Source organism: Miniopterus schreibersii, assembly GCF_964146895.1.
Source record: "Miniopterus schreibersii genome assembly, chromosome: 11".
NCBI classification, from domain to species: Eukaryota; Metazoa; Chordata; class Mammalia; order Chiroptera; family Miniopteridae; genus Miniopterus; species Miniopterus schreibersii.
In genome coordinates, this window is record NC_138111.1 from 36,735,710 (window position 1) to 36,748,198 (window position 12,489).

The window sequence follows — 12,489 nt, forward strand, 5'->3', positions numbered from 1 at the left end:
ATGCTTCGTCCATGGTGGAGGGTTAGAAAAAGCAAGAATACGGAAAGATAGAATAAGCATCACTCTCCACTTCTGTGCATACACAGAAATAGGTGAAAATTGCAATAGTAGCTTTGGGGCCCTAATCAAGGTAGCATGACCTGCAGATAAAAGAACAAAAAAAATTCCCCAAAGTGAGTGAAAGGTTAGGGTTCAGTAGTGCATGGGCAGGCTAAATAGCCATCTCAGACGGGTGAATAAAGAAAAATTAAATTTATTATAAGGGGATGGGGATATCCGAACTGAAGGGATAAATAGCACTGAGCCAAAGGGTATTGGGTCCATGACGGCAGCAAAAATATACTTGGGACAGTGAAGCAAGGAAGGGCATAGAAGCAGCAACAGGAGAACCCAGGATGGGCTGCTCTGGCTCCCTAAGAAGTCAGAGAGAGGAGGGGGATTTAGGGGGGAAGACAGGAATGAGCTGCCACTGCCATTGCTCCCCGGGTTGCAAGTCTCTTGGGGTCCCCTTGGAGGGATGGCGATGGCATGCTCCCCTAGTAGGGAGCATGCACTGGGTCCTTTGTCCTGAGTGTATTTATCTCTTTCTTGCAGGTGGGAATCTTAGGGGAGGTCTCAGGGGAGTGTCACAATAGAATATTCATCAGCTTTCCAGGTATGCGATTTCAGGGTCCTGGTCTCCACTGATTGGTCGGTGACAGGAGGTCATTAGTCAGTGTAGCTAGTCCTGAGTCAGCTGCAGTGCCACTTGTCTGGTTTCCCTGCTTATCTGGGCCTGGAGCTGAAATACAACTGAGGCCTAGATGTTATCTTAGGGAGGAAGGCTCAGGGGATTTTATAGCGCTTGACCAGCGGGATGCTAGGGGAGGATAGGTTACCCTGGGGACGAGGTTCTTGTTTTCCCAGTTTTGCCCCTTGCTAGGCACCCGGGGCTTCCTACCTTGGTGAGTCTCCATACCTGAGTTTCTGTACCTGGGTTTCTATACCTGGCTCATCTAACAGTGAGCATATCCCATGCAGTCACACCCACAAGGTCCACAAAGATATCATCAGTACAGCAAAAGAAGAGATATAGTAATATGCTCCCTGCTACCTTCCAGATCCTGGAGAAGTTAGTCTTTTTCAAGATTAAAAATTAACGCCAAAACTCATACAAAGAAATCCCTAATCAAAGGACCTGAATAGACACTTTTCCAAAAAGGACATACAGATGGCAAAAAGACATCTGTAAAAATGCTCAAGGTCCCTAATCATCAAAGAGATGTAAATTAAAACCACAATGAAGTATCACTTCACAGCTGTCAGAATGGCTGCCATCAACAAATCAACAAATGACAGTGCTGCTGAGGATGTGGAGAAACGGGAACCCTAGTACACTGCTGGTGGGAATGCAGACTGGTGCAGCCACTATGGAAAACAGTATGGGGGTTCCTCAAAAAATTAAAAATGGAGCTGCCTTCTGACCCAGTGATCCCACTTCTAGGAATATATCCTAAGAATCCTGAAACACTAATCAGAAAAAATATATGCACCCCTATGTTCATAGCAGCGTAGTTTACAATAGCTAAGATCTGGAAACAGCCCAAGTGCCCATCAGTAGATGAGTGGATTAAAAGGCTGTGGGACATTTACACCATGGAATACTACGCAGCTGTAAAGGGGAAGGATCTTGCACCCTTTGGAACAGTATGGAAGGACCTGGAGAATATTATGCTAAGTGAAATAAGCCAGGCAGAGAAAGACAAATATCACATGATCTCGATTATACGTGGAATCTAAACACAATAATCTGATGAACAAAATAAATTCAGTGACATAGAAGCATGAAACAGACTGATGAAGCTCAGAGGGAAGGCAGGGGTGGGTACGTGGCTGAGGAGAGATTAACCAAAGAATTTATATGCATATATGCATAACCCATGGACACAGACAATAGTGCGGTGGAGGCCTGAGGCAGGGAGTAGGTGGGAGGGGTGAAAGGGGTCCATGGGGAAAAAAGGGAACATCTGTAATATTTTGAACAATAAAATAAATAAAATAAAAAACCAAAGGGGAAAAAAAAAAGAAGTCCCTATGGACTCTTCCTTTCAAGCCTGCACAGCAAGTTCCTAGAGCTTATTGTTATAGCAGTGATTCTCAAACCTTAGCATGTATCTTTTTGCAACGGCATAGATGGACCTGGAAAGTATTATGCTAAGTGAAATAAGCCAATCAGAGAAAGATAAGTACCATATGATTTCGCTTATATGTAGAATCTAATAAACAAAATAAACAAACAAAAGAGAAACAGACTCATAGATACAGAGAACAGACTGACAGCTGTCAGAGGGGAGGGGTGCTGGGGGGCTGGGTGAAATAGGTGAAGAGATTAAGCAAAAAAAACCCAAAAAATAAACCAAACCTCACAGACACAACAGTATGGTGATTATCAGGTGGAAAGCAGGGTGGTGGGAGACAGAAGAGGGTAAAGAGGGGAAAAATGGTGACAGAAGGAGACTTGACTTTGGGTGGTGAACACACAATATGAATACAGATGATGAATTATAGAATTGTACACTTGAAACCTATATAATGTTATTAACCAATGTCACCCCAATAAATTCAATTAAAAAACTCTTTTAGGTATATACTTACACACACACACACACACACACACGTCTCCAGACATTGCCAAAGTTCCCCTGGAGGCCAAAATGATCTCCACTTGAGATCAACTGCTGATAGGGATGAAAATTAAATTTGTCCCCTAGAAATATCAGTGATTTATCTGATAAAAAAGAAAACCTTAAAAATGAGTTTTATTGCCCTGTACATTAACCAGTTTTGTATCAAAATTAACCACCTTTTTCAAGCCTTTTTCCTTCAGCCACCATAAATGCATTGCTCTCTCCAGTTTTCTTTGAACCAGCCACACCATCTTGCCAGTCCCTCATTAACATGTTAAGTTAATCTTTAACACGTGTTCACTTTATATTTGTGTGAGGGTCATATTTTTAACTTTTTGAAAAGTATATTTTGGCAATACTTTACATACATTACTTCATTGAATCCTTATAACAACTGTATAAACATGAAGCTTGGAGATGTAAAATAACTACCCAAAGTCACACTGTTAACACTTGGAACAAGGTTTGGAACCCAAGTCTTCATGACCCAAGCAGTGAGCTCTTCACCACCGTGCTATCCTGTGTTATGAAGCTAGTCCTAAATCTCCGTGACCTGGCTTGCTGCAGCCAATGCATTTAGCTTGCAGTTACACCCCCACAGCTCTTGGCCACCCAATTTATTTACTATAAAAGGGCTTCCATAGTTCAAGATCCAAGAGCCAATCAGAGTAGCCTTCAAACTTTGGAACATTCTATGCTCAGTTTATTACAATATAACAGACGTCAACACAAGAGCAGGCTGACAGAGGGGTACGTGGAATCTGCAGCTACTCAATTCAAGGCGCTATGGTCCATTCAACGTGTTCCTTGAACTTGTCTTTGCGAGTGAGTTGCTGCTATCTCTCTCTCCAGGCAAAAGATAGACTCTTTTGGGACTTGTCTGGCATTTGGCATTCACTTTTTGTCCCTCTTCCTATTTTTCAAATGGAGGCTACGGTAAAATAAGGCACAAAGGCATCAGGGAATGTTCATGCTGATCTTCACGTCTTCTCTGTCTAGTCTAATAATACTAATCACAGTAGGGAGCATATGACTCTTTATTGGATTCCGTGATTAAGCAATCATTTTCCCGAGTCTTGAGTTACCTCTCTTAGGAGGTAATTTAGCTTTATGAAAACTACATGCAAGAACCCGGTGTGTTCACTGTGGCTGGCTCATCCTGCTCCCTGATGTTCCCTCTGCTCCCACCTCCCCAGCACTCGGCTCTGCCATGCCCTGCTCTGAAGGAACAGCTGCCACCTCCCCCAGCAAGTGGGCGGCCTGCACAGGAGGGTAGCACGAGGCCCACTTTGCCCCACTCTCAGAGCATGCCATGGCTCTGAGCAAGTGGTCTGTGGGGTCACAGGCCACGGCCTGTATGATTCTAGAATACCATCTGTGGAGAAAGCCCTTGTGAAAACTAACATGAAAATAGTTCTTTCTTCAGGCTGTTATGGAAGAATGCCTCCAGTTCTGGCTTGGCTGCAAAACGCTTCATAGATGCAGGAGCTGGTGTCACAGGTGAAGATTATAGAGGAAACCTTAGCGTTGTGCTGTTTCATTTTAGCAAAGAAAGTTTAAAGTAGAAAGGGTGATCGGACCGCACAGCTCATTTGTGCAAGGATTGTTTGATTGTGCTTTTTTTTTAAAAAAAAAAATCCAGCAATAGAGGAAGTCCAAGTTTTGGATGACACTAAAAGGGACCCAGGAGGTTTCGGTTCCACCCAAACACATACAGGAACACAAAGTGCTTCCCATCTTTCATGTCACCTATATCCTCCCACATCCATGAAAGGGAGGCCAACCTTTAGAATTACCCCACTTGACAACAAAGGAAAAAGGTGCCATGATGCTATTTGGGGCCACTCAAATAGTCTGCATTAGAGCCAGATTTTTAATAAAAATCAAACAAAGGTAGGCATTCCTTGAGACTTGGATTTATTTCAGTATAAACTAGGTCTATAAACTATAAACTACATCTTTTCTCCAGACCTATAAACTAGGTCTTTTCTCCAATCCAACATGCTTATAATGAGGCTTGTAATGAAATGCTCACCAAAACAAACAAACAAAAACAACTTCTTAGGATACAATAAGTCTGGGCCTGAAATTATAGCATCCCCTGTCTTTTGGGAAGTCCCAAGCTGCCAGAAGATGAAGATTGAATCAAGGATATAGCACGTGGAGAAGGTAGCAGCAATGGTAGGTCATGCTGAAAAGTGAAACAGCCAAGTGGGAAACAGGTGGGACTGTGAGTAGGAAAACCTGGGTTCTCATTCCAGCTCTGATGCTTGACCATGGACATGTCATTTAACTTCTCTGAGCCCAAGGAAGCCAAGCCTCTCTCAAAATGGAAATGATTAACATCAACCTCATGGTATTTGGTTAAAAGTGTTAATAAATATAAAGCACCCAGTCAAATGCCTGGCACCTGGTGGGTGTTCACTATTATTAGCTCCATCTTTCAGTCCCAACCCTCATGACTCCACCCTACCAACCTAAGATTGTTCTTAAAATCAAATAAAATGTTATGAAACCATCTATAAGACTCTAAAGAGCTCCTCAACTGTTAAAGTGTTATTAAGACAGATCTAAGCCTATTACCACGAATAGAGGTGAGTCACACATAACCCTCGGGTTTTTTTTTTAATTAGTATTCTTTCCCCTTCAAGCCTTCCCTTGATACTCATTTTAACCATTTTCACCTCATAAAAAAAAATGACTGGGTATGGTGGAACATATGGCTCTAGGACCTAAAACCCTATATAAGAGTGGATTTTAGCCTTTGCAACAATAAATCTGACCTATGAATACCACCCCTCCTCCTACTCAAGGGCACCTTAATTCTAGCCATAAATTATCAAGCTGCTTCTGTCTTGCTGCCTTAGATTGCTTGATCAAGGGAAACCCAACCAACATATTGTGAGAATACTCCGGCAGCCCTGTGCAAAACTCCATGTGGCAAAATAGGGTCACCTGCCAGCAGCCAGTACCATCTTGGCAGCCACGTAACTGAGTCACCTCAGAAGTAGGTCCTCCAACCCCAGACAGGCCTTTAGATGACTGAAGCCCAGCTGACAACTTGATTTCAACTTCATGAGAGGCCCTGGGGTAGAACCACCATATAAGTCACATCACATATCCTGATTCACAGAAACTGGACGAGGTAACTATGTTTTAAGAGGCTAAGGTTTGGGTAATTAGGTAATCTTTTGTGCAGTGGTAGATAGCTAATACACAACCCACTCAAAATTGTTGGCTGAGGCTGATTTGTGTTGCATTTCTGGCACTTCCAACCAAAGAAATTCTGAATAACACATCTACTGTATCAGAATCACTTGGGATGGGTCCTGGGCATCTCTCCCTCCCTCCCTCTCTCTCTCTCTTAAAGCTCTACAGATGATTATAATATGCAGCTCAGTTAAAAAACAACTTTGTTTTACTGTGGAATATTGATATTAACATATAATTATAACCCTACAACTTCAAGTGAACTAAACTCCCTCTTCCCTCATGATGCATTGTGATAGGACTAGCTGTTAGGTAATGGAAGCTCATGCAGGTTTCTCCAACATTAGGAAAACCTGAGGGTCTTTTTCATCCCTCTATCTCTAACACAGAAATGAGCAAGGCACATTAATTTTTACTCCTTTACTCTTGGATTCCCATCTTGGCTTCACTGAACCAAGTTAAGATCACAGCCAGTTTGTAGGAAATATTCCTGGCCAAGGGACAATTTGCAACGGATGCCATCACATTCTATTGCTCACCTTCCCTTGCCCCTGACTCAGACATACTAACTCATTTACACAACATTCCACAAATATTTTTCAAGTACATATGAAAATTCCCTTTTACCCAGACAAAATGACACCATGATGAGATGTTTACACTTCTGCCTGGATCTTGCTCATATAGACCCAAGACGCTGAATTTCCAAAACTGAAACCTGAAAACAAGAGTAAATGAATGACTAAGCATCTCTTTCTCCCTCTCTTTTTGCATTCCCCCCCCACAAACACTTAAGCAGTTTCTTATAGCAGCCACACCCCAGCAATTATTTTTTAAATCTTATTAAGAAATCTGAATTACAAAGATCTTAGCCACCAATGGAAATGGAGTCAACCATCTACCTGACATCCTAATATCCTAGTAACTAACCTCAGTTCCTCGCTCTCCTCCTCTCACTCATGGGAACAGCCTCCAAATCCTATTACTCTACTTCAGAAATCTCATATTCAGACTTTCATCCCCATTCCTGCAGCCATGGCTTTTGTTCAGACCACCTTCATCTTCTGCCTAGTCTGTTACAACAGCTTCTTAATTGGTGACTTTGACAACTGTCCTTCACTCCAGTTCACTTTGCACCTAGCTGCCAGAGTTATCTTTCCAAAGTGTAAATTGTATCATGACACTCCGTTGATTAAAAACATGTCATTGACATCACATGCCCTCTAGCATAATACACTGGGAAGGGCACGCCATTTCTGTGGTATTCTAATCATGAGAAAACACCAGAGAAGCCCACTTCAGAAACACCATATGAAAAAAATGATCAGTACTCTTCCAAAGTGTCAAGATCGTGAAAGGAAAAAAAGACTGAGGAGATGTCACAGGCAGACACATGAAACAAAGGAATGTGATGACTAAATAGAATGCCAGATCTTAGATTGAATTCTGAAGCAACAGAAGAACATTATTAGGAAAACTGGTGAAATGCATATAAATTCTGTAGCTTAGTTAATGCTACTCTCCCAACTTCTTAATTTCGACCATTGTACTATGGTTATGCAAGATGTTATTAGAGGAAGCTGGGTGAAGAGAATATGAAAATTCCCTGTACTACTCTTGGAGCTTTTCTGAAATCTAAACTTATTTCAAAAGGTGAATGGAAAAGCGATCAGGATAAAGATGCCATTGTAACAAATTCCAATCAACTATATAGGCTTAAAATGGGGAGGAGGGCTGGGGAGGGAAGAAGGAAGGGAGAGAGAGAAGGGGAGAGGACAGGAGAGAGAAAGTGAATATATGCCTGGCTGGTAATATGGAAGAAGATGCATATTTACAAGATCTCCCATCAGCCCCCAAATACACAATAGTATGAGCATTCCACAGTGCTAAATGCGGTTTGACTCTTTAGAAAACACAACCCCTAAATTCAAGCCATTTACTTCATCTGGTGCTCAGCTGAAAAAACAGTGATCTGTTCCAACGCTAGAGGAAAACTGTGCTGATTTATTGAATGTGGCAGAGAATGCCTCCCAATTTCCATCTGCCCCTCTTCTTTAACTATAAAAATTCTGGTTTGGGGGTTGAAATATTGTCACCCAGCTAAAAGAAATGTAAGAGTTTCTCTATTTATTTGGTGAAGAGTATAATATGGTAATGAAAACCAGAGCTTTTGTGTCCGTCATATAGAGCAGAATCTATTTTGAGGCTTAGTCATCTTGTCTGTAAAGTAGACATAAACTTTATAAAGTTGCTGTGAGGATTACATTTTTAACTCATGCAAATGCTTTACATTTTAGCATAGTAATCTGGCACAGGATATGTGCTCATTAAATATTAGCTCTTATTTAAAGACAGAGAGAAAGTCTAAAATTTGTGAAAGTGGAAGGTTAGTGACAAGGCACTCAAGTATAGCTCTAATTGTGTGCTCCATTAATCCTGTAGTCAATAGTTTTGGAATTGTGAGCTGGTACTTGCCTCTCTTTTTCCATTCTAGACTTTACTCCTTTGGGAATTCCCACATTCTCTCTATTCTATCCACCAAATCACTGAATCTTGCCAGTTTTCTGAATTGAAGAAGAATCCATCCTGTGATCTAGTGACTGGAGAAAGGAAGCTGGAAAGGTAAGATAAATCTCTTTGCCTGAGAGCTAAGGTCAGTCCTCTCCCCAATTAAGAAACAGCTTTACCTGATATGCTTTCTATCTTTCCTCTTCCTTCTCTCCTTTCTGCCTATACATAATTGGTACCCCATCAAATAGTCTTAATTACTAAGATTGGATAGACATGCTCTCATTTTTTAAACAGCTGGAAGTTATAAATAAAAGCTTCAGAACTTTAATTTATATGTACATAATACCACATCTTCTTTATTCATCACTCACTGACGGACACTTAGGTTGTTTCCATGTCCTGGCTGGTGTGAATAATGTTGCAATGAACATGGGAGTATAGATACCCTTTCAATGCCCTATTTTCATTTCTTGGGAGAAAATTAAAAGAATTTTAGCTGTATTAAGACACCATTTAAAAGTTGCCTTAAGCCCTGGCTGGGTAGTTCCGCTGGTTAGAGCGTTGCCCTGATACCAAGGTTTCAGGTTCGCTCTCTGGTCAGGGCACATACAAGAATCAACCAACACGGGGCTGGGCAAAGGCAGGTGAGAACTCTATTCTAGTGTACTTGAGTACAGTAAATAGACTACAAGAATGTGACATCTTTTGTGTTATAATAAAGCCATTGTAATGATCATAACCTGCCTGTCTTTTTTCCATACAAACAACTGTAAACCTACTTTTGCCCTCCCCTGTATTATAAAAATCTTGTATAACACTGTGACATTAACAAAGAATAACCACAGTACCTGTTTGAACAGTCCCTTTATTTCAATTATTAATTTAAATGATGAAAAGAAGAATCCACTTCATTTTCAGTATGGTTGCATCTTTTAAACAAAATTTGTGGTCCCTGGGCATGTTTAACTCTTCTACATAAAACAATCTTTCCCTTTCAGCATTGTTTTGAAAGACTGATTTGCTGGGTGGTAGATTAAATTAAATGGAATAAGTTATTTCCTAAGAATAACATTAAATGCAGGTAGGACAGCTGTTTTACTATCAGCCCAGAGGAAAACGGGGGTGGGGTGGGGGGGGATGCAGCTAAAGAGAGCAGGGCCAGCGCTGGTGGGCGCCGCGCCCGCCCGCGGCCCTCAGGCTCCCGGGCGCCCGGTGGTCTCCGAAGGCACGGGCCGCTTGGAGTCAGGGTCCTGCATCTTCCCTGTCTGCTGCCGCTGCCAATCGGGGCGCGACAGGACTTTACACCGGTCCCTAAACACTGACAAGGTGATGGTGTCCCTCCCCCCTTACGTACTTAAAAGTAGAAATTCACTTAGGAAATGGACTGAAACTTAAATTGGGCTGACTGCAAAACCTTCCTTCGAGACTTTGTGAAATAAAAATTCCGAATAAATTCATCGGACCTTAGCTTTTTGTTCTGCCTTCCCCTCTGCTAGCCGTTTGGCTCAGTCGCCTGCTCCACAACCCAGCGATGGCAGGCTCCTGAGCCGCACCCACGAGGCCGCTCGCAGGTGTCAGGCCATCGCCACCAGGGGATTCCTCCAGCGCCCCTCCCACCCGGCCTTTGCCCCGCCCACTGTGCGTGTCGTAGTGACGTCACGCGCCGTCGCCGAAGGTCGGTAGCGAATGAGCGCAGGCAGCGCGGCCCACCGTCGTACCCTCGCGCGGGCATGCGCGCTCATTCCGGGCTCCGTGAAGACCCGGCGGAGCCCCGCGCGGCTGGAGGCCTGAGGGCGGCGGGGGCGGAGCGCGCCGCGAGCTGGGGGCGTGACTAGAGGAAGGCCGAACAGCCGCCACCACGCTTTCCGTCGCGGCGAGACGCAAGCGAGCCAGGCTGAGGGCCGCGGCAGCTATGCAGCGACGGCGGCGCCCTTCGCCGTCCGCCTCTCAGCTGCGGGAGGACTGCGGGGGAGGTGGCGGCGGCCGCGGCGGCCGCGGCGGGAGCGGGGAGGTGGAAGTGCAGTTCTCCGCTGGGCGTTTGGGCTCGGTCGCCGTGGATGCGGCGGCGGCGGCGGTAGCCACGCGCAACACGGAGGAAGAGGAGGAGAGGCTGGAGCGCGAGCACTTCTGGAAGATCATTAATGCCTTTCGCTACTACGGGTAAGGAGCCCGTGGCGGACCCCAGCTCCGCCCGTCCGGGTGTCCGCTGGTTGCGGCGAACCCGCCGAAACGGTGGCGCCGCCCGCGCTCCTCCTCGGCCGCCACGCCTCCGGGATTCCCGGACCGGGCCGCCTGAGCTGACCTCGGGGTCCCCGAGTCACCTCGCACCACCGTATCCCCTCTCGGCCCTGCGCACCCGTCAGCTGCTCGGTCTCTTGCCTTCTGACCTCAGGATCAGATGAGCTCTGTTGCCTTCCATCCCTCGTTAAAGGTTTGGCTTTGAAGCCAGTGTGTGTGGGGGGTGGTAACCGGAAAAATTCTGTGACAATTTCAGACAGGAGATACGATGGTGGTAAGTTGTCCAGTGCTGGGCATGGTTGGTTTGTGTTGTCAGTGGTCTCCAAACTGAACACGGAGAGCCCGAGTTGACCTCCACGTGGGATGCGGCAGGATGTATCTCCCAAACTGTTGCCAGTTGTTGTGAGAACAGCCTAAGATTTCCGCCCCACCCCCACGGCGCTGTAGAAGCTCGGGCACATTGTGGTGAGCGAGTGACTGAGGCGGCTCCTTGTCTTTAACTGGTGGGTGAGATTAAGGTCGGAGGTGGTCCGGATATTCTAACATTTGCTAATTAAGCAGAGTCTTGAGGGGAGTCACGGTGAGAGCCACCTTTGTGATCTTTTATTTTGCAAATATGTATTGAATTCTCACCATGAGCCTGGTACGTTGGTGGAACTTAAAACTTTCTTCTACTTTTCTTCTAGATAGATGTTAAACTAGCTTAGCCACAAAATTTTTAATTCAGAGACCTGAAAGGGACTTAAATCAACTCGATTTGCAGGTAAAGGTAGTATTTTATTCGTGTAAGAGATGAGTCCACCGAGGGACACATTCTGAGTCTGCAGTTGTAATCAGACATGACCTCCCCCGCGAGAAGAATTGTTCCCCTAGATGGGCTTCTGCTGTGCTTTATGCAAACTTTTTATTGCTCTACTGTGACCTCCTCAAGGGCAGGGACTGAGCCTCATTTATTTTTATGTCACTAGTGCTTGCCATATGAAGCTCTGTTTTTAACAAATAAGAGGTAGAAGCAAAGAAATAGATTTGTCATTCCCAAATAGTCTGTCAATTTGTGACCAGTTGGTAAACTAGTCTGTTACTATTCTGAATTTAGAAACTCGCTTAATAAAAGCTTAAAGTTGTTTAGAATCTGATTACATTTGTCACATGAATTTTTGAAGTTCAGAGATCTTGATGAAATAATTTACTAACGAAGCACAGGGATAGAAACCGTGGACTGCATTAGTTATAGAGTCCCAAAGGAAATTAGTAGTATGGGGATTTTACTTAGTATCAACAGAGGAAGGAAGGCAGACAACCAGAGAATTGAATTTGATGTAAGTATTGTGCCTGGAGGAACCACACAGGCGGGAGAAGCAGCTGTCATTAGATAGCTAAGAGTGGTAGATACAGAAAAGTCCTGTGCATTTTACTGTTGAAGAATCTAGAAAGATAATTGGGAAATGTTTTGGGAATATAATGGACATAATTAATTAAAATGTGTGTTTGTACCCAGGTCTAAAATATTAGGACTAATCTAGAATTTATATTTATGACTAGCTATCAGATGGGCCTTTTTGTTGTGGGGGCAGAGGGACTTTGACCTGGATCTAGGACCCAAGTGTGGCAATATAAAAAAGGGCAGTTGTGTGCATGTTCTAGTTGTGATAATTTCCTATACTCTCATCCCTCTTTACCATTTTAATATAGGATTGAGGAAAACTTCATTTTTTTAATAGCAATCCTTATTATTTGTATGTACTCTATGATGAAACACTTTAAATCTCTAGACTAAAACTAATATACGATACAAAATATGCTTTTTAAAATATCACTGAAAGGATTAGGGTTACAGAAAGCATTGTGCAGCAGAAAACACTGG

The 12,489-nt window shown here is 43.7% G+C and overlaps 1 protein-coding gene across 5 annotated transcripts in view; it reads left to right on the forward strand.

Annotated features, from left to right (window-relative positions):
- The first annotated feature begins 10,036 nt into the window (after positions 1 to 10,036).
- Positions 10,037 to 12,489, forward strand: part of CARNMT1 (carnosine N-methyltransferase 1) — a 32,767-nt gene continuing 30,314 nt past the window's right edge. Inside the window, exon 1 of one of the 5 annotated variants that reach the window (XM_081151798.1) lies at positions 10,037 to 10,547. In XM_081151798.1, the coding sequence (XP_081007924.1) occupies positions 10,529 to 10,547 (19 nt within the window). In that variant the 5' untranslated portion in view covers positions 10,037 to 10,528. Of the gene's footprint in view, positions 10,548 to 10,688; positions 10,900 to 12,489 lie in introns of those variants that run through there. The other 4 variants (XM_081151797.1, XM_081151799.1, XM_081151800.1 and 1 more) reach the window with 4 other exon arrangements.